Source organism: Ochlerotatus camptorhynchus, unplaced genomic scaffold, assembly GCF_037179485.1.
Source record: "Ochlerotatus camptorhynchus isolate MF236.1 unplaced genomic scaffold, CSIRO-AGI_Acam_v1.1 ptg000079l, whole genome shotgun sequence".
NCBI classification, from domain to species: Eukaryota; Metazoa; Arthropoda; class Insecta; order Diptera; family Culicidae; genus Ochlerotatus; species Ochlerotatus camptorhynchus.
In genome coordinates, this window is record NW_027040569.1 from 861970 (window position 1) to 885011 (window position 23042).

Genomic DNA, 23042 nt, shown 5'->3' on the forward strand with positions numbered 1-23042 from the left:
GTATTAAAATCACCATCGAACTCGGGGAGCGATGGGGTTGGTAACTTCACGTTGGCGAGAGTAGGCGTAACGGGTGGTGCAGTGGAAGGTCCAGAAACAACAGGAACGGGAGAAGGTGGCAACTTCGTAGCAAGCCCAGCTTTCACACGGAAATACAGCTGCTCCACTTGGGCACGCAACTCCAGGTTCTTCTTTACGAATTCTTCCTCGTCATCCATTTCTTCGTACTCGTCCTGTCTGGTCTCGAACACTTCCTATATTTTCTCCACACGTTCCAAGCGAAGTGCAACTTCGTGCTGGTGTTGTTCAGGAATGTAGTTGGTGAGGAACAAGTCCATGCGCTTGAAGCCATCGATGGCGTTCCGTCGTTTGGCTTCCTTTATTTTCATGCGCTTTTTGTCGGGCATGTCGAGCTGTTCCTCAATATCGTCGACACTATGCAGACAGTTTGACTGAAATGGTCGAAAAGAGACCAAAGAAGCACCACAAAACTGGAGGTAAGAAGGTTGGAGAGGTACTCACCTTGTACCTCTTGAAAAGAGGCCTTGTATATTTATATTCTGGAACCAGCAGTAACTTCCAGAGGGGTATGCAGCGGCTCAATCGATCCAATGAGGTTATGTCGTTGATATCACGTGGTTGAGAACGGGAAAACCAGGAATCCTGGTCACGACACCAAAATGTTGGGGTATGGGTGACTCACCGGCGCTGGCTTCAACGGGACGGGTCAGCTTTCCTTTTTTAGTTCCTTTTCAGATGCAGAACCGGCGAGGACAATGGAACTTTGGCGAAGGAGACGAACAGAACGGACGATGGCACCAGGTAAGAACACCTTGCAGGTAAGTTCTCTTTCCAGGGGCAATTCGCACAATCTGGGGTGCATCCAGCAACGATTCCGACGGACGCAATGCAGCACGGTCCAGACCGTATGAAATAAAACAAATCCGGAACTACAACAGGGAAAAACTCGAACTTCTCGCGGATAGAAGAAAAATCGCTTGCACTCCCTTTCAGCCTTTTTACTTTGTGTTTTTATTCAAATTGAACATGACATTTCTAGCTGTCAATGCGGAGGAAGAGCGAAACATAGCGAGAAGCGCTATGCTACTGAAATATTTCATTGTGCCGTTTCTAACTACAGTAGTTATTCAGTTTATTACCTATCACCCTTTCAAAACGCCACCCGAGTATAGCAAGCCTAAGATAAACATTGACCCGTACCTGAAGAGAAATGGATCCAGACTACATTATTAGAACCTGCCGTGCATTCCAGATGCGTGTGGAGGCCTTAATTGCAGCAAGTGGAAACTCGATCGATGATTATCATAGTTTAAGACTCTGAGACCCCCCTTTGAATAAATAAAAAAAAAAACTCCAAAACCAAATTCTTGAGAATTATTTTTAATTTTGACATTGCTCAATGTTGCAAACATGATCACGCATACGGTATATTATTGTAACGAACTATTTAACAATTTTGCAACAATTCAGTGAGTTGGATTATATTGAAGGGACATCTGGAGGCTGGAGGAACATCCACTCCGCCATAGGTACTACTGCTGCAGCGGCACTAGGTACTGTGATTCCGGACCGAAGACATGACTGGTTTAACGGCGAATGCAAACTGTTAGTAGAGAAGAAGAATGCAGCACGGGCTTGAGCGCTGCACTGGGTAATTGCCAAGATTTGGGAGGAGGAGATATTACCAGAGGAGTGGATGGAAGGTTTCGTATACCAAATCTATAAAAAAGGGCGACAAGCTGGATTGCTGCAACTACCGCGCGGTACTCTCCCAAATTCTATGCCGCCGCCTGTCACCATTTGCAATATAGTTCGTGGGGCAATACCAGGCGGGACTTATGGGTGCCCGCGCTACCACGAACCAAAAAAGCGATTCGGCAGGTTCTGTAGAAATGCTGCAAATTCAACGTGCCGACGCATCATTTGTTCATCGATTGCAAATCGACACAATCGATCGAGATCAGCTATGACAGATTATGCACGAGTACGGATTACCGGAAAAATAAAACTGACGCAATCGGTCAAGGCGACGATGGATCGAGTGATGTGCGTTGTTTGCGGTTTACGGCAAGGTGATGGAAGGTGACACAAGTGGCACGATCTTCAGGAAGTCCATGCAGCTTATTGACTTCGCCGATGACATCGACATTTTGGCACGGAACTTTGAGACGATGGCGGAAACGTACATCAGACTGAAGGCTGAAGCTAGACGGATTGGACTTGCCATCAACGCATCGAAGATGAAATACATGAGATGAAAAGGTTCTAGGAAAGTCAATGTTAGCCTTCCACCCCGAGTTCAGATTGACGGTGATGACATCGAGGTGGTTGACGAGTTCGTGTATTTGGGCTCACTGGTGACCGCCGGAAATGATACCAGCAGAGAAATTCAATGACGCATTATGGCAGAAAATCGTGCCTACTTTGGACTCCGGAGGACGCTCCGGTTGGATAAAATTCGCCGCCACACGAAGTTGACTATCTACAAGACGCTGATTAGACCGGTGGTCCTCTACGGCCACGAGACCTGGACTATGCTCGTGGAGAACCAACGCGACCTTAGTGTTGTCGAACGGAAGGTGTTGCGTACCATCTACGGTGGAGTGCAGATGGATGACGGAACGTGGAGGAGGCGAATGAACCACGAATTGCACCAGCTGCTGGGAGAACCATCCATCGTCCACATTGAAAAAATTGGAACGGTGGGTTGGGCGACTACGGTAGGTTGGGCACGATGTATGAATGCCGGGCGAAAATGGTTCTCGACAGCGACCTTACAGGAAAAAGAAGAGAGGCACGCAGCGGGCATGGTGGATCAACCAAGTTCAAAGCGCAAACTACGAGGCTGGCGGCGTGTGGCCATGGATCGCGCAGAGATGAGACGACTTGCCTGGTTGGTTGGTTGGTTGGTTGGTTAGTTGTCTTTGTTAAGGAGATTTTCAACCAGACGCTGGTTCATCTACGCTGCCTTAGCCTGATTAGCAAATATGCCAAACATTAAAAAAGTAAGAGGTTGTATCCCACACACGACCATAGATCTGACGTAGGATTACGTGCTCGGTATCAATATTCGGCGATTTTGTTAGGGAAAACACTTTTTCCCTTCAAGAAAACGCCTCGTTTTCTGATCACTTTTTACCAAGATGCAATTACTTGTTCTGACTGTTATGGGCTGCGGTTTGCAATTACTAGGTTTTAATAAAGATTTCAAAATTTTCCATAACTCTTTGCTGTTGTTTTGATGCTGATCAATCTTCCTTTGAACATATTCACAACGAGTTTTCTTTATCGATTGTGAATACTTATTACGCACGATTGTGAACCTATTCCAATGCTTGTCATTAGTTGATCTATAAAACTTTTTGTATCATTTGTCCCTTTTCCGTTTAAAACGCAAAAGATCTAAATTGTACCAAACAAACTTTTGTTTAGGTAGTTCATTGGTACACGTTTTCAAAGCGTTATTAAGAACAGCTGTAGATTCATCAAGGAAAAAACAACAAATGGCTACAAACTGACATACTTAAAACAAACGAAATAATTATTAAAATCTCATCACCGGTCGCAAAACCATGCACATCGTTGTGAGCAGCTCTAGAACAAGCATTTAAAACGGAAAAATGGTATTTTAATTCATATTCAACCCGCATATTTGCTCTCATGCATTTCCGCTTAATCCAACCACTTAACCATAATGCTTTGTTTTTCTCTTTCTTTCTCGTGAAATATAATAATGATGTAGGAAAAAACTTCAACACCTCACATCTGTGTCACAGACCGCGTGTATGCATAATAGCTGCTTGTTGGACAGAATGCATCTATCATAACTAATCGAGAATGGGCGATTTTTTTTAGTTTGTATTTTTACAGCTGAAATATCCACGGTAAATGCAATATTTTGAAAATCTTAGAGCATGGGCATCAGCGATGCAATACAACAAGCGCAAATTTGGCAATCGTAAAACTTACCCCAGACCAACAGAACAGCCACAGTATCAAGCAACTGATTGCTATACATTCTTCTCGGAATTATTCATTCCCCAAAGCATAAGCTCCGCAGTTTCTTGTCGACATATTTTTGCATTCCATACTGATATCAAATTTTAGTGTTTTCTCGTGCGGACGGTTGGCTTGCACGGTTTTTTTTTTTGCTGCCTGTTTCTTGGTAGCACCGTCAAGTGAAAACCTCACCGCGCCACCGGCAACGGACTGCGGTTGTTGAGGACCGGCGCGCGGGGTATTACGCCTTTTGCATTTAATTTTCTGCATGAAGTTGCTTAATTTTCCCATTATTGAAATATTCATAATCCGTCATGTGGATGTGTATACATGAGTGCAGGCGGCATTCGTTTGCCTGTAGACCATACCGAGCCAACCACTGCACAAGGGAATGTTTTACTCAAGGACTGCCTTGTCTGTAACCTATACTGCCGTTATACGCATACATGACCCATGGCCCATAAGGATTGTATAGGACATGAGACGAAACTATGAGAAAAGGTCGAAGGACAACATGTCGGATGGAAAAACGGTCGAAGGGATAAAAGTTCGAATTGAACTTTGAGAGAATAAAGGTCTAATTGAACTTAGAGGGACAAAAGGTCGAATCGACAGAAGTGCGCTGGTTAGTTGGGACATGTTCAGAAATTTAACTTTTTTGGAAAATTTTGATGGCCCTGAGAAGGGCCGATGGTAGTACAGGCTTAAAACCTTTGGAAGATGATGATGACGTGTAGGTACCTGGACCGGACAATCTCATATTCTTCGGTTTAATGATTGGGTACTCGCAAGAGTCTCGCCCAGCTAAAGCTCCTCCTATTTTTAGTTTTTCCCGTTAGTCTTTATGCAAAGAGACGCTTGACACATTTTTTTGGCGAATTTATGATCCTGTTTCACGTCATGGATAGCTGGAAAAATCTTTACGATTAATCGTTAATCGAATTATTGAACTTTAAGGTATCCCTAGAAAATAGTGTAATTTCATGTTTTTTTGGTGTTCCTTCAAAAATGTCGATCAGCAGAATTTCAACCAGCAAGTGTAACCCAAGAACCAAAAGCGGTGGGATGCTAGTTTGCATTTAAATGACGAAGACCGAATTAAGGGGCGTATCAATGAATGTGAATCACTCGTTGGGGGCGTGTGGCTCTGAATACGGCGGTGAGTGTGCAGAATGTTACGCAATTGCATCGTCCCTATTCGCACACGCCCGAAGATCGAAAGCGAATATCACTTCGACTTGTTTCGTCTACTAACGACTCTCAGATGACAGTATAGAGGAAGCAGCAATGCTACATCGACATGTTTCGTCTAGAAACGATTCTCTGATGATTGTGTTGGGGAAGCAGCATATGCATGTACGTAATTGGTGGATTTGTTAGTTATTTCGACACTATTGGACAATGTTTGACATTTCCCACTTTTTCAATAGTTTCTTGTTGAAAATCAACAGTCGGAAGCAATGCATACAAATATTTCTGATCGATTGGCGATACAATTATTGAAATTGGTCCAGAGGCAGTTGAGATATTTACGTTCAAAATCTTTCATAATTTCGTTACATATTCTATTTTCGGCTTTCACAAAGTGAACCCCCATGTATCAATCACAGATTTCTTCTTATTTTTCTTCTTCGCATTTCAAGCTTATTGCATATCGCATATTAGCTTATTGCGTGCTCTCAACTTAGTGTTCTAGATGGACTTCCACAGTTATTAATTGAGAGCTTTCGATGCCTGTACCATTCTTTGCATTGGTATAGTTGTGTGGCAAGTCCAATCATACTTCTATGCCCAGGGAAGACGAGAAATTTTCCAACCCGAAAAATTCCTAGACCGGACCGGGAATTGAACCCAGTCACCATGGTCTTGCTTTGTAGCTGCGCCTTTACCGACTGAGCTAAGGGAGGCTCCATAAATCACAGACATCCTACGTCAAAAATGAGAAAGTAATGATTTTGAGCATCAAAACAAGCTTTTTGGCGAGTTTCTTTATCAAATAACACATATCATGACGAGTTCGGGTCGGGCACGGGTATTAAAAAAAAAAAAATTCGGGTTCTGATTGGGTACGGGTATTTAAAAAAAAACACATTTCGGGTTCGGGTCGAATACGGGCAGGGTTGCTATAAAAAATGTTTTTTCAGAATTTTGAAATCATTATATGTTATAATGGTTATTAGTACTTGAAGGTCACAAGTTGTCATGAGTTCCAAAAATTAAGGCTCTTTCATTATTGTCACCGATGTCAGCAATCAATAGACGGTCCTCATTATCATCCTTCTGGAATTCATTGGGTAGATTATGCCTAACGTCCTATATGCCTAACGTTGTGTACCCTTTGCACGGTATCAGTTTACACGGTATTGTTTTTTGGAACTTTGACCTTGTTTGTGTTTATTATGTGCAATGGTTGGCGAGAAACACGTCTTTCAAAATTCAAAAGTTTCAAAAATATAACATTTTAATGGTGACGCATCAAAAATTATAACAGCGGCGTATCAAAAATTATCACGGTGGCGCACAGGACTAGACAAAAGGTCGAATGAAACTTTGAGTTACAGAATGTTGAAGGGACATAAGATCGAATGGACAAAAGGTTAAATTGATCCTAGAGGGACAAAAGGCGAACGGACAAGAAGTCAAAATGAACAAAAATTAAAATAAAAAACCCAAAAAAAAATGACAAAATATTGTTTAGAAAATTTACGCTCAGAGTTTAAAAGAACTATAAAAAAATACTATGCAAATGCTCAAAACAGAACTGCTCATGGTTGAAAGAAGCAATATATTCTAGAGAAAGGTAGTTAATTGTCTCTTAAATTGCCATGACACGCACAGTACCTATTTGTTATTTTAATTTTCCGAAGAACTGCTCATGATTTAAAGAAGCAAACATATTTGAGAGCTGCCCACCCATTTTATCATCCAACAATTTGACCATTTAATTCATTTCGAACATTTGTCCAGTCGACCTTCGTACATTTCGACATTTTCTCCATTCGACCTTTTGTCCATTCGATCTTTTGTTCATTCAACTTTTTGTCCTTCGACCTATCCTCAATTCAATTTTTTGTCCATTTGCCTTTTCGACCTTTTGTCCTACAACCCATGGGACGGCTATGCGTATCATCACCCTTGTGTAAACGCACTTCGGTTCCGCCGTGCCGTATATTTGCGCGCCCACATTCACATGAATAGAGATGATGTAGACAATGTAAATTTATCTGGAATGAAAAAACTGCTGGCATGTATGTACATAGTAGGAAATTTTTGGAACTCAGTTCCAGACAGCAATAGGACGTGTTGAAATTTATAAATTATATACCGAATACTTTCACCGACCGGAAGTTCAAGGTTATTGAAATGCTCCTATCTGCTTTCTGTATCTCTTTTGTGGCAATGGATGAATTGTTGAGTAATGATATGCAATTTGTGATACAATAGTTTTGATAAAGGAATAAGTTGCTTAGTAATTGTTGTTCGTAAAGCTACTGTACTAAGATGAAGAATGTTCGGAAATCTGTGACCAACTACACTCATATCGGTGCATCCGAATGATCCAATTGTTGGAGCCGGACCCAACCGGCCGAAATAGAACTAAGCGGGATGGAATTGTAGTAAAAAATTCTTTTTTTATGCTGTTGATATATGTAACTTACAATTGGTAGTACGGGGCAAGTGTTTAACCAGAGGGGTTCTTCATTTTGATTTGATTTGTTCGTTTGTAATGAGGTGTTCCAAAAGGCTATAATATTAATCTGAAACCCGTCGGGTCATGTGTCATATGCCAATCGACTCAGCTCGAAAAGGTTGAAGCATGTATATGTGTATGCATGCTTTTTCTGACGTAGACTGACGAGAATCGAAAATCTAAAATTGCGACCGTCACAAAAAGGTGTTAGGTTTCCAACGCTTACAACTGTGTAATTTATAGATTAAATTTAAATCCAAATACATCCAACTCAGTTAAAATTATTTTGTAATTTTACACGAATTTACATGCACATAAAACGAGCATTCATATTCATGTAAAATTAAATTGTTTTCTTTTTAATTTACACGACTTGAACGAAATTGAACGTCACTTGAACTTTACATGGATGGCTTAAGATGAGCTCACTTTGTAATTCTACAGGACATTTAGAATTACACGCATTTGGCTTTTTGAACGAATTTGCATAAACGAACTGGAAGTACGCGGAATTATCACCCACGTGGAATAACCCGCCTTCACGGCACAGTAGATACCCTACATTTCCACCGCTGCATCCAAACGATCAGTGAGGAGAAAAAAGGAACCAAGAGCGCATTTTTGAATGTTTTTCTATTTTTCTATATCCAAATTTTTGATTTTCTGAACGAACTGAAAGTGCTCTCTGTATAAAACCGCTTTAATCAATATTTTGTCTGTCATCCATTTTCTATTTGTGAACGCACGTATGCACGATAACTCGTTCCACATAACCAAAACTGAGCGCACAAAACAAAACAAACCGAGTGGAGAAAAAATTGATCGAATAATCGGTCCGTCCGCCATATTAGCTTTCTCAATGTTTGTTGATTTAAATTTACACGTGTATGTAAATTTATAGGTTTTATCGTTGAAAACCCGATGTTCTTCGATAAGTTTTTACATCACGTGGTGATATTACACTGCAAGAGAAAATTAATCGAATAAACGTGTAATTTCATTAGTTTTATCATGTTTTTATTATGTGCATGATTTTTAATGTAAAATTAAATTAAAACATAGTTTAAAGCTATGTAATTTTAAAATGATTTTGGTTTACATGTCATGTACTATTCCTTATTTTTTGCTGTGCCTTTAAATATGAAACAACAATGTTTCTTCTGATATCCGGGATGCTTGTAGATTCTGATTCTGATCATAACATAGGTATTCGTCAGAGCCATATTCACTAGCTTCGAAAACAATGGCCAGTACCATTTTTACCATCACAGTTAAAATTATTTTGTAATTTTACACGAATTTACATGCACATAAAACGAGCATGCATATTCATGTAAAATTAAATTGGTTTTTGACGTAGGACTACGTCTTTGATTTCTATATGGGGGTACACTTTGTGAAAACCGAAAATGGAACATGTAACAAATTAAGAAAGATTTTGAACGTTAATAACTTAGCTACCCCTAGTCCAATTTCAATAATTTTATCACCAATCGATCAGAAATATGGCTACGCATCGATAACAATGTCCCGAATGTTGATTTTCAACAAGAAACTATTGGAAAACTGGTAAATGTCCAGCATTGCCCAAAAGCGTCGAATTAACTAACAAATCCACCAATTACCTACATGCATATGCTGCTTCCCCAGCACAGTCGTCAGAGAGTAGTAAGTAGACAAAACAAGTCGAAGTGGCATTCGCCTCCGATCCTCGGGCGCGTGCGAATAGGGAGGATGGAATTGCGTAATATTTTACACACTCATCGCCATGTTCAGAACCAAACGCAAATTCTTCGAGATAACCACCATCCGTCGTCTGGCTCGCCGTGGTGGTGTCTGACGTATCTCCGGTTGATTTACGAGGTGTGCTGAAGGTGCTCCTGAAAAATGAGATCTGTGATGCTGTCACCTACACTAAACACGCCAAGCGTAAGCGGCCATGGATGTCATCTACGTTTTTGAAGTGACAGAGACGCACTCTGTTTGGTTTCGGAGGTTAAATCATCACCAACATTGGAAAAAAAAAGGCTCTTTTCAGGGCCACCAAGCTTATTACAGAAAAGAGTAGGAATAGAATTCATCTGCTTGTTTGTCCATATTCAGAACCACCGACCACAAAAAATGCTCATGTAATCAAACTGGAAGCAGGGATACAAATTGTTTTGATCAACTTTGAATCGCCACGGCCGGATATTTTCGATGGAAGAAGTTTTTTGAAAGAAACGAGGATTGCAACGATTTTTGCCTGAAATTATTAATTATTTTGTTGGACATTTCTTCTAAAGTCTCAACATTCGAAATTCTATATACCTCGGTAGTACTGTACCAGGGAGGCAACTTCAAAATCATCTTCAGAATTTTGTTCTGAATCCTTTGAAGTGCTTTTTTCCTGGTAGTGCAACAACTAGACCATATTGGCACAGCGTAAAGCATGGCCGGTCTAAAAACTTGTTTAAATATTAGAAGTTTATTCATCAGGCAAAGTTTGGATTTCCTGTTTATAAGGGGATACAAACATTTAATATATTTGTTACATTTAGCTTGAATGCCCTTTAAAAGTTAATTTTTGGTCAAGTATTAATCCAAGATATTTCACTTGGTTTGACCAGGAAATTGGAACTCCGTTCATAGTGACTATGTGACTACTACTAGGTTTCAAAAACGAAGCTCTAGGCTTGTGTGGAAATATTATAAGTTGAGTTTTGGAAGCGTTGGGAGAAATCTTCAATTTTTGTAAATAAGAAGAGAAAATATCTAAACTTTTCTGCAGTCTGCTGCAAATAACACGAAGACTTCTTCCTTTAGCGGAAATGCCTGTGTCATCAGCGAACAAAGATTTGTGGCAACCCTGAGGCAAATCAGGGAGGTCCGAAGTGAAAATGTTATACAATATAGGCCCAAGAATGCTACCCTGAGGAACTCCTGCTCTAACAGGTAGTCGATTAGATTTGGAATTTTGATAATTTACCTGCAGAGTTCTGTCAGTTAAATAATTTTGAACTAATTTCATAATATAAAGTGGAAAATTAAACTTTTTCAATTTAGCAATCAAACCTTCATGCCAAACACTGTCGAATGCTTTTTCTATGTCTAGAAGAGCAACTCCAGTTGAGCAGCCTTCAGATTTGTTTGAACGAATTAAATTGGTAACTCTTAAGAGTTGATGAGTAGTTGAATGCCCATGGCGAAATCCAAACTGCTCATCTGCAAAAATTGAGTTCGTATTGATGTGAAGCATCATTCTATTCAAAATTATCTTTTCAAAAAGTTTACTTATTGAAGAAAGCAAACTTATTGGACGGTAGCTAGACGCTTCAGCTGGATTTTTATCCGGCTTCAAAATTGGAACAACTTTTGCATTTTTCCATTTATCAGGAAAGTATGCCAAATGGAAACATCTGTTAAATAATTTTACCAAGAAAGACAAGGTACTCTCTGGGAGTTTTTTGATGAGGATATAGAAAATTCCATCATCACCTGGAGCTTTCATATTTTGAAACTTTTTAGTTATAGACCTTACTTCGTCCAAATCAGTCCCCCAGGAATCATCAAAAATATTTTCCCGAGAGAAAATATTCAGATAATCCCGAGCGAACCTGATTCTCAATATGACTAGTTAGACCCAAACTGAAATTATGGGAACTCTCGAATTGCTTAGCAAGTTTCTGAGCTTTTTCCAAATTTGTGATCAAAATTTTACCACCTTCTTTAAGCGCTGGAATTGGCTTTTGAGGTTTTTTCAGAATTTTTGTGAGTTTCCAAAAGGGTTTGGAACTCGGGTCTAATTTAGAAACATTATTTTCAAAAGTTTTGTTCCTCAGGGCAGAGAATCGCTTTTTAATTTGTTTTTGCAAATCCCGCCAGATAACTTTCATGGCAGGATCGCGTGTTCTTTGAAATTGTCTCCTACGGACATTTTTAAGACGGATCAAGAGCTGAAGATTGTCGTCTATTATAATTGAATCGAATTTAACCTCGCATTTTGGTACTGAGGCAGCTCTTGCTGCAACTATAGAAGTAGTCAGAGATTCAAGAGCATAATTAATTTCATCTTTGGTTTGCAAAGGAATGTTTGGATCGAAGTTATATTCCATAAATGTTCGATATTGCTCCCAATCAGCCCTATGGTAATTGAAAGTAGAGCTGTTGGGATTACAAATTATTTCTTGGGATATTTCAAAAGTTACTGGAAGGTGATCAGAACCGAAGTCAGCATGGGTAACCAGTTGGCTACAAAGTTGACATGAATCAGTTAAGACCAAATCAATAGTGGAGGGATTTCTTGCAGAAGAAAAGCATGTTGGGCTGTTTGGATATTGAATAGTGTAATAACCTGCAGAACAATCATCAAACAGAATATTACCATTGGAATTGCTTTGAGCATTATTCCATGAGCGGTGTTTTGCATTAAAATCACCAACAATGAAGAATTTAAATCTATGACGGGTAAGTTTCTGGAGGTCACCCTTGAAAAAATTCTTTTGCTGGCCTACGCATTGGAATGGCAAATAGGCAGCTATAAACGTAAGTTGTCCAAATTTGGTTTCAACAGAAACTCCCAAAGTTTCAAAAACTTTGGTTTCAAATGAAGAAAGAATTTTATGTTTGATTCGTCTATGAATAATGATGGCAACGCCACCACAGGGTCGATCAAGACGATCATTTCTATAAATCAAGTAATTTGCGTCCTTCTTAACCTTATGGTCAGGTTTAAGGAACGTTTCAGTTATAACGGCAATATGCACGTTATGAACTCTCAAAAAGTTAAATAGCTCGTCTTCATTATCTTTAAGAGATCGAGCATTCCAATTTACAATATTTAATGCTTTAAAATCCATTACTGAATTTTAAAGTCATGACAATATTATTAGCAAATTTTACTCCAGTTTGAATAGCATCAAACATGGAGTTAGATTTAAGCATATCAGAAATCATGTCAATTAATGATTTCTGTAAAAATTCCATTTTAGGGGCAGTAATGCTTCCTAAGTCAAAATTGTCAAAATTTCCGTTAGAACGTTGGTTAGTATTTTGATTTCTACCCGCTGCAATAGCAGCATAGGTAGCTCCATTAACTCGCTGAACATTGTTAGCAGCGAGGGGAGTAGGTACAGATGAAAAATTTGAAGTAGGGGTGATATTTGTACCTACGGGTACGAATGTAGAATTTGTTCCTTGCTGACCGTTGTTAACAGCAGATGAATTTGTACCTGGTCGGAAACGTGGAGCGTTTCTTACCTGTCGGTTAGAACGAGATTGTAGGATCGCTTTGCGAGTCTTACATTCCCAAAAATTGGATTTGTGGTTTTCACCACAATTTGAACATTTAAAATTCTTAGCATCTTTGATCTGATCCAGGGATTCACCACTGGGTAGTCCTTTCATGACAACCTTGAACACACGTTCAGTTTTGGTGTCGTAAGTAAAAAATTTGTGCTTCTTCTCAGTAAGATACTTGAGAAGACATTTAAATCCGTCCAAGGTTTCAGCCAATACACGGCATTCACCCCGACGTCCAATTTGTAGAGAAAACTTAACTTTCACGAAGTTCAAAAGTTCCATGCGAAGAGCATGGAAATCGGAAGTGGTTATCACAATAGGGGGAATCTTTTCCTTCTTGGCATTAAGCCGAGAAAGTTTACTAGAATTTTTCTTGGATGATGGATCATTCTCATCATCCGTGAGCAAATCAAATTGATTACTCAAATTAATTTCTTCAGTAGGGGGGTCAAGAGTTTGCCCCTTTCTTTTGCGTTTAGGTGCCATGGCGGCAGTAAATTTTTATCCAAATCGACTTCCAAGCAGATTACTATAAGAATCTGAAGGATCGAAGAGGAATTTTCCAAATCGATATCCAAGAAGGATTACCTCGGGTAGGGTCCAAACAAGGATCGAAGAGGAATAAAGTTGAACAAGGTAGACATTTTACAGGTTGAGCACTGAAAAGTGCTGTTTAAATTTGTTGTAGCTTTAGGTAGTAGTAACACTTCCTTCAGCAAAAAGCAAATAGATCCGAACGGCAAGAGAGCACGATGCGGACTGAAGCTTCCAGAGATGTTATGCCTTAGAACATGCCGATGGCGCCGACTGAGATTGGACCCAGGCCTGCTGGGGTGAGAGGTAATCACGCTAACCACCGGCGCCGATATCTATCACGGCGAATGAGAACGACCCAAATTTGAGTTTAGTTATCTCAGAAATAAATGCAGGAACTCAGCGATGAGTAAATATTCCTCATGTTTTCCCCGGGTTTTTCCAGGAATTTCCAGGGAAAAATTCCCGAATTTGAGAAAAGTAAAGATTGGATTCACTCAGTCCATTGGTACTACTCCGAGACTGAATAAAATTTTCGTCAATTTCCTCATTTTCTGGCAGATTTTTTAGGTTTTCCACAGGAAATCATGAGACAAATTTACTCATCGCTGAGTTCCTACACTTTTGGCGATTATGAGTGAACTAAACTCAAATTTGGGGCGTTCTCATTCGCCGTGTACGCAAAAAGAAAATAGCCAGTGTCGCTACTTGATAGCAAACTACTCATAATGGGAGGAGTCTTTGTAGCTTTTATACCACTTGGTTGCACATCATTCTGCTTTAACCTAAAAAGATATAAAGCAGCGCTGTTGTCTGGTATCAGCTCAGCTCATCAATCATTCGCTGCCAGACTGTTGAGCAGTTCAGTCGATTTGAATTCTCTCTAGTTTCGTTCGTTCGTTCGCAAGTCGAATTAGCTCCGCGTTGTGTAGTGACGCTCTCGCTGACCCAGCCATGGGTAAGAAATCGCGCGGTAACGCGAGTGCCGGTTTACCGGGAAAACAGACTCTCCCAGGAGACGGCGCGACCACCGAGCCAGCCCAGAAGAAGCAGAAGAAAACCCCATTGCCCATCCCGACAGGCGTTGCGGACCCGCAGCCGGGGCCTCCCGGAACTAAACAACCCAGACCTGAAGACAGCAGCGCCACCGCATCAGCAGCAAAAAAGCTGCTGAGCAACAATCCGTTCTCGGCCCTGCAGAACGGAGCCCAGCCGCAGTCGGACCCTGAGACGGTGCCGAAAAAAGTTAAGTTGCCACCCTTCTTTGTGAAGGGCTTCCCTCCCGGGCTATGGGAGTAGCTGGATTTCTACATTAAGCAGGGCCTTCGCTGCACCATTCAACGGTGCACGGAAGGCTACAAACTGATGGTCCCGGCCGAAAAACACTTCAACGCAGTTCAGGCCCTCTTGGACAGGATGAAGCTGGAGTACTTCTCCCACGACATCGAGGCCACCAAGCCGCTGAAAGTGGTGCTGCGCGGGCTCCACGACATGGACACCACCACCTTAATGGACGCGATTAAGACGAACGGCCTCAAGCCGGTCGAAGTCCACAAGATGACCCGCAGCAAGGCCATCAAGTATCGTGACCAGCTCTACCTGGTCCATCTGGAGAAGAACTCCACAACCGTGAAGGATCTCCAGACGACACGCACACTGTTCCACATCGTAGTGAAGTGGGAGCGGTATAAGCCGACCCACCGTGGCGTCACTCAGTGCTCGAACTGCCTATTGTTCGGGCACGGCACCAGGAATTGCCGCATGGCCAGCCGCTGCATCAAATGCGGCAAAAATCACAAGATCGACAACTGCGACAGCATCGAGGAAGCCACTCCCACATGCGCCAACTGCGGTGCCGCCCACAAGGCCACGAGTAAGGCCTGTCCGAAGCGGGCCGAATACGCCGAGATCCGGAAGAAAGCCTCGTCCAACAGCCAGCCCGGTCGCAAGAAGGTTCCAGAAAACAACGCGCAGAACTTTCCTCCGTTATCACCGGTCCAATCACGGCCAATTCCAGTGTTGCCGCCGCTCCCGCTCAACCAACAGTTGGCTGCTGCCCAGTTGGCTGCCGCTGCAGTACCCGGTCAAGCCTCCGGGCCATCGACGGATCCCCCTGCTCCGGGATTGGCCGGTACAACCGGTGAAGCTACAGACGATTCTCCGCTGTCAACGGATGAGATCGTCACACTGTTGGCCCAGGCCATCATCATCAAGCGCACCTGCGCAACAAGAACACAACAGCTCCAAGCTATCATCTCCTTCGTCGCTAATTATGGACCGTGAACCCATAAAGATTGCCAACTGGAACGCTCGCTCCGTAGGGGCGAAAAACATTGAGCTTGCAGACTTCCTCCGCAAGCACGACATCGACGTGGGCCTTCTCACCGAGACCCACCTCAAGACCGGTGACAGCTTCTATCTGCCCGACCACAACATTGTCCGGCTTGATCGCACCAGCTCCAGGGGGGGCGGTGTCGCGGTCATCATCAAGAAAGGCATCAAGTACTGCACCCTACCCCACTACCGCACTTCCATCATCGAGGCCGTCGGCGTTGAGGTGGAAACATCGACCGGAAACGTCCGGTTCATCGTTGTCTACTGCCCCCGGCAATGTACCGTTAGCAATGGTACAGCACAGCAGTTCAAGAACGACCTTGCCATCATAACCCACACCAATGCCCGCTTTGTAATCGGAGGGGACCTGAACGCCCGGCACGAGGCCTGGCGGAACTACCAGCAGAACCAGAACGGCCGCCTGCTATTTGACCATTCCCAGCATGGTCTCTATTCCGTCTGGTTTCCGGACGAACCAACCTTCACATCACCGACGGGCAACCCATCGACGCTGGACCTGTTCTTGGCAAACACCAGATTAGCCAAGCCGGTTGCCGTCAACGACCTGAGTTTGGACCACCAACCGGTGCTGACCGAGCTGGGCTACAACGTGGCCCCTGCACCGTGCCAGCGGAAGGACTACCATCGAGTCAACTGGGTCCAGTTTCGACGCGTGGTCGACCGCCACATCGACGACAACCCACCGCTCGACACAGTGGAGGACATCGACCGGGCCCTGGAGGGTCTCCATCAAGCCATATCCATGGCTGACGAAGAGTGCGTTCGACGAGTTCCTGTGAGGGGTAAGTTTCAAGCAATTGATTCCCACACCAAACTCTTGATTCGGCTCAGAAATGTTCGTAGACGCCAGTTTCAGCGGACTGGGGATCTGCAGTGTAAATGCGAAATGGTCGATCTGAATCGGCAGATCGCTTCCAGAATGATCTCAATCCGGAACGAGAGTTTCGGGCGGCTCGTTCAGAACCTGGACGACCTTTCCAGACCATTCTGGAAGGTTGCCAAGGTGCTGAAGTCTCACCCCAAGCCCATTCCACCACTTAGAGTCAATGACGAACGGCTTATCACCAACGAAGAGAAGGCCAATGCAATTGGGGAGCACATTGCCCAGTCGCATTTGCTTGGCTCTACAATCCCAAGTCCACTCGAGAACCAGGTTGTGCAGTGCGTCCAGACGTTAGATACCTCCCCTTGTGCCGTACCTCCAGAAGAACGGATTATAGAGGAACAAATTTGCTCAGCGCTGAAATATAGTAAAAACATGAAGGCTCCCGGGTTTGACGGAATATTCAACCTAGCGTTGAAAAATCTCAGCCCGAGGGTCCACTCGCTGCTGGCTGCCATCCTCAACAGATGCTTGGAGCTGCACTACTTTCCAAGCATCTGGAAGGTGGCAAAAATCATCCCGATCCGCAAACCTGGGAAAGACCCTTCACTACCGTCAAGCTACAGACCGATTAGCCTGCTCTCAGCGCTGAGCAAGCTGTTCGAAAAATTGATCCTCAGCCGACTAAACAAGTTTGTGGAGGAACATGACATTCTTCTTCCGGAACAGTTCGGGTTCCGCAAGGGGCATTCCACCAATCATCAGCTAGTGCGGGTGATGAATAACATCCGAAGTAACAAAGCTGTATCCAAGTCCACAGCCATGGCCTTGTTAGACGTCGAAAAGGCGTTTGACAATGTCTGGCACGACGGACTTATATACAAGCTTTGTAACTCCAACTTTCCACCATACCTTGTGAAAATCACCCGTAACTATCTCCAGCAAAGGTCGTTCAGGGTGTCGTTGAATAGTTCCCTTTCGGGACAATTTCCGATCCCAGCAGGTGTTCCGCAAGGGAGTCTGCTGGGACCACTGCTTTACAGCATCTACACGTCGGACATCCCTCCTCTAGGAGACGGTTGCGTGTTCTTTCTGTTCGCAGATGACACCGCGATAGCCGTCAAGGGTAGGATGCCTCGTGAAATTACGAACAAGCTCCAACGATGCCTTGACACCTTTACTGATTATGCCACCACGTGGAAAATCAAAATCAACGCCTCGAAAACCCAAGCGATCATGTTCCTTCACAGACAATCACCAAAACTTAAACCGTCTCCCTCCTGTACCGTAATAATGGATGGTACAAGGGTCGAGTGGTCCACTGATGTTACTTATCTCGGGATGTTGTTCGATGAGAAGCTCCTGTTCCGCTCGCACATAGAGAAACCCCTAGTTAAGTGCTCCGCCTTGGTTAGGTGTTTGTATCCGCTCATTTGCCGCAGATCCCGCCTCTCAAGGCAAAACAAACTGGCTGTTTACAAACAGATCATAGCCCCCACGATCTTCTATGCCGCCCCGGTGTGGGAATCGTGCGCTCAGACCCACAGGAACAAAATCCGGGTTGCACAGAATAGAGTGTTGAGGATGATCCTAGATCGTCCATTCGACACAAGAATAGCAGACCTCCATCAAGAGGCAGAAATTCCCAAAGTAGATTCCAAAATTGATGATATGACAACTAAATTTATTCAAAAATGCAATCTTTCTGAACATGCTTTAATAAGCAATTTGTACATAGTAGGTTAAGTGTATATAGTAGAGTAGGTTAGTTTTAAGCTGTCAATAGTAGTATTGAGTAGTTTCTCTTCAAATTCTAAAAACAAAACAAACCAATCCCACCAAGGTGGTCGACCGTGTACTAAGTCTAGGACTAATCCTGTAAAACAAATTTTGAATTTTGCCCATACCTAAAGATGAAGAAAGCAATTAAATTACTTAGTAAAAAAAAATTTATATGGTAATCGTCCAAGTTAAACTGAAATAAAGATCATTTAAACTAAAACTAACTAACTGGTATCAGCTCATTTTCGCTTCGGACGGCGTGGTTAGCAATAGTAGCAGTAGGTCATGGCAAAGGAGGTGCCAATCGTCATCGCAAATTCTTCGAGATAACCACCATCCGTCGTCTGGCTCGCCGTGGCAGTGTCTGACGTATCTCCGGTCTGATCTACGAGGTGTGCTGAATGTGTTCGTGGAAAATTAGGTCCGTGATGCTGTCACCTACACTAAACACGCCAAGCGTAAGTGGCCATGGATGTCCTCTTCAATAAAACGGCCCTTTTCAGGGCCATCAAGCTTACATAAGTAAAGAGTTGGAATAGAATTTATCTATGCTTGTTTGTCCATATTCAGAACCACAAGCCCCCAACGACCACACAAACTTGGAAGCAGGGATGCAAGTGATTTTTATTGATTCTCGTCATCAACTTTCTTTTTGAAAAAGATTACTACAAATTTGGATCGCCTACAATTCAAAACCGGAAAGAGTTGAGATAATAGATATTTATTCCATCCACTAGCGGTCCTACGTCAAGCTTCCGTTCGTGCCCCTACGCACAGACCCTTCTACTTTTTTTTTTAAATTTGACAGTTGTTGGGAACCTTAGTACATCTCAAAAGATCAATGGAGATCAGGATGCTGTTACCTGTCATACAAACTTTAACTATTGTAATGAGCCAACTTGTTGAAGTAGTCAAACTGCAATTCCTCTCTTTGCTAAACGTAATCCAGAACATCCACAAATCACACTATGATTAAACTTAATAACTGAAATTAGTACTGGTCCAGCGCTGCAAACGGTGATATCATCAATACGGGTACCAATCTAAAATAGATTTTTTTTTTAAGTTTCTAGAGAAAAATATACTATTCCTGACCTGCTTCTGAAGAACTAATTCATCGAAGTTTTCCCCTACCAAACAACAAAGGAGCTTAAGTATGGCAAGATCAGTCGACGTTTTCACCAAGTGCAAATTGTTGCGGCATGTAAGTGAATATTGAATTATTTTGTCTCTCTTTGATGCAAAATAGTGTCGGAAGACGCTTACACTTTTTCCTGTGGCCTTTTCGAAATGATAGTTCAAAAGTATTCTTCGTCGAATCACGGGAAGCTGAGAAATTATTCTGGCTGCATTGATTTTCTCGTCCAACCGGTACCTCACAAAGGCTTGGGATTGGAAAAGAAATGCATCCGTTAGTAGGAGTGATTCGTTTCTTTTGAGTTTTGACAAAGTATCTTTGTCACATTCTTTTGAAGTTTTCTCCCAATATTGTTTGATGGTACCAGCTCGGGTATTACGACTTTTCTTCAAACTCATGACGGGTTTTGTTGCTGCTGCTTGGGAGTCCTTAAACCTATTCAAATAATTGTTTCGATTGATCATCTTATATTTCAGTTCCACGAAGCCTTGACCAGCCCCGAATCCATCATCATCCGAGAAATCCAAGCACGGGAATTTATAGAGAATTTGCCGATACACGATTTCCATAGTTTCAGCTCTTATCTGTGTATCGATCATGCGTAGCTGGTCAACTACACAATTTGCTAGCAAACTCACTTCTCTTTTGGTGAAACGTAATGCAGCTGGAGCGAACACACCAGGATTGGCGTTTCTGAAATCTTGCAAGGCTCGCAACCGAACCAGAAGGTTGTCGCTAATTTTGCTCCAGTTGATTTCAAAACTTCTGAACTTCATTTCCGTTGAAGCGTGTTTTTTCGAACTCTTGTGGAGTTTTATGTCTCCGGGATGATTCCGTTTCTGAAATGCATTGGGTGACTGATTTTCAACATTTTCCACTGTACCGGAAGTTGGATCATTTTCAACGGCAGTTTGTGACTCCATCGTTGATTGTTCTAGTTCTCGCATATCTGCTGTAGTTGGATGGTCTTCGACAACTTCGGTCGCGCATTCTATTTGGACAAGATGACGACTTGTGATCGATGAGGCTGGAATACATGCTTCTCGGGAATGTTGATGTTGAGACGGCTCTGTTGAATCGTTTGCTTTATTTGCGACTAACACGGCAGAGCGAGTGGTGTCATCTTGTCCGTCCCCAACAAAATCATCAATAAATTCCACAGCTACTATTCCGGGAGTCTCCATACTAGTGTTGAATAGTTGTGATATATCAGCATCCGGGGTAAGGTTGATAATGTCTGAAGAAACAGGTATGATCTGGGGGTTTGACGTGTTGCCTCGAAAATCCTTCTGCTGATTTGACTCGATCTGTAGGTCGATACTCACTGACACCATTGCATCGAGGACAGTCTTCAGATGATGACTTTTGCATATTCACTTTGTCCGCTTAGGCCTGGGTTGTTGATAAATAGTTGAATATTCGTAACAATTCCAATTTCAGGTATGAGAACTACTATTGAAAAAATTCCCAAGAAAGTGCCATTTAGGCCAATACCGACCTTCAACATTGCATCGAGGACAGTCTTCAGATGACTTTTGCATATTAACTTTGTCCGCTTAGAGATATTGTTATTGTATTGAGATATTGTTAAAAATCCAACACTGCTTCTTGATTCCAAGTTCGTTCTACGAGTTTCAATTCCGTCCTAACGCATTGAAAAGCCATTGAATTCTCTTCGTCCTATTGAGATTTTCACGTCCGGTTGTATTGGTGCGGTACGTGAGAACGTGTTAGTTAAAATCCGACACATTTTGACAGATCTAATTTCTTACATTTTTAGGTTAGCCAGCGGAAAATAATAAACAACTTTACACGGCGATCCTCCCGCTATAGTGTGCGTCCGTTAAACGTCACTAATCTCTATGGCTGCAGGTATAAATTTAGGAGATTCGCTGGAGCGCTTCTTTTGTTTTGAGAGCAATGAGTGTAAATATGCATACAATACGCTCTAACCGGCTTTGTTTTGTAGCTTATGAAGTAACGTATCAGATCAAACGTATTATTGATTTGTGCACGGTGAAATCATTGATATTATTGATGTTTTCTGCTCGATAGAACGGAAATGGGCGATTAAGACGAAGTACCGCTCTACCTTATTACTTTTGACGTAGGACTACGTCTTTGATTTCTATATGGGGGTACACTTAGTGAAAACCGAAAATGGAACATGTAACAAATTAAGAAAGATTTTGAACGTTAATAACTCAGCTGCCCCTGGTCCAATTTCAATAATTTTATCACCAATCGATCAGAAATATGGCTACGCATCGATAACAATGTCTCGAATGTTGATTTTCAACAAGAAACTATTGGAAAACTGGTAAATGTCCAGCATTGCCCAAAAGCGTCGAATTAACTAACAAATCCACCAATTACCTACATGCATATGCTGCTTCCCCAGCACAGTCGTCAGAGAGTAGTAAGTAGACGAAACAAGTCGAAGTGGCATTCGCCTCCGATCCTCGGGCGCGTGCGAATAGGGAGGATGGAATTGCGTAATATTTTGCACACTCATCGCCATACTCAGAACCACACGCTCCCAACGACCACACCACTGTGTGGTGGTGTTCAGTCGTCGAAATTAGTAGCAGCAGTAGCAATGCTTTCGGCGTGTGGCGTTGAAAATTGTTCTCCAGTAACAACGAAAGGCTGCCTGCAAGCAGCGAGCTGCAGAGCCTACATAAGCAACCATCTAAGGAGGAGGAAGATGGACCGCTATGCTATGGATCGGAATCAGTAGCTCTTCGTGAGTCGCTGCGGGTCGGTCATCTATGTCAAGCGTGTCACCTTCGCTCCAAACGACATACAGCTCGACAGCCTCATCCGTGTTGAACACCCAGCTCAGAATTACTCAACCATCACTACAAAACGGTCCTTTTCAGGGCCACCAAAAATTTGTTAAAGAGTATTATTTGGACATTGGTCAAGGTCATCAGTTCCCGCAAGCAGCTAGCTATCAAGGCTCAACCTGTCTACAGAAGGTGTGGAATTGTAGGCCTGAATATATTGGTGCAATTAGTTTTTCCTCGGCTTTCATTCCGCACGATTCGTTTCTTTCGTTTAATCAATCACCCTTGTAGTGACGTCGAAAAGATTGTTTCAATCGGCGCTTACATATGAAATTTAATGTGGATTAAAGAATTTTTTGTATGTTACCAAAAATTATGAACGGTTTTCCACTAAATGTTGAGATAATTTATTGATTTGTTTTACTTCATATTTCACAAAATTGCTTTCGAGTGTTAAGACATCGTCTCCTGCAAAGTTTACATTTTTCCCTCTACCAACACATACATCAGGGCTAGATAGATCTCCACAGGATCTATAGAATCCACGCAATTTCAAAAAACCAAAATGCACAGCATTACGAAAAGAGGTTAGGTTTCGACCAATAGCAAATATATTTTAATTCTAAACAA

General features: G+C 42.4%; 1 protein-coding gene across 1 annotated transcript; it reads right to left on the minus strand.

The window, feature by feature from the left end:
• Nucleotides 1–254: 254 nt before the first annotated feature.
• On the minus strand, nucleotides 255–20292 carry LOC135697898 (uncharacterized). The gene is made up of 3 exons (XM_065217750.1): nucleotides 19581–20292; nucleotides 19472–19528; nucleotides 255–452 (listed from the first exon to the last, which is right to left on the minus strand). The coding sequence occupies exons 1-3, from the start codon at nucleotides 20220–20222 to the stop codon at nucleotides 255–257; spliced, it is 897 nt and encodes a 298-aa protein (XP_065073822.1). The 5' UTR covers nucleotides 20223–20292.
• Between the last annotated feature and the right edge of the window lie 2750 nt (nucleotides 20293–23042).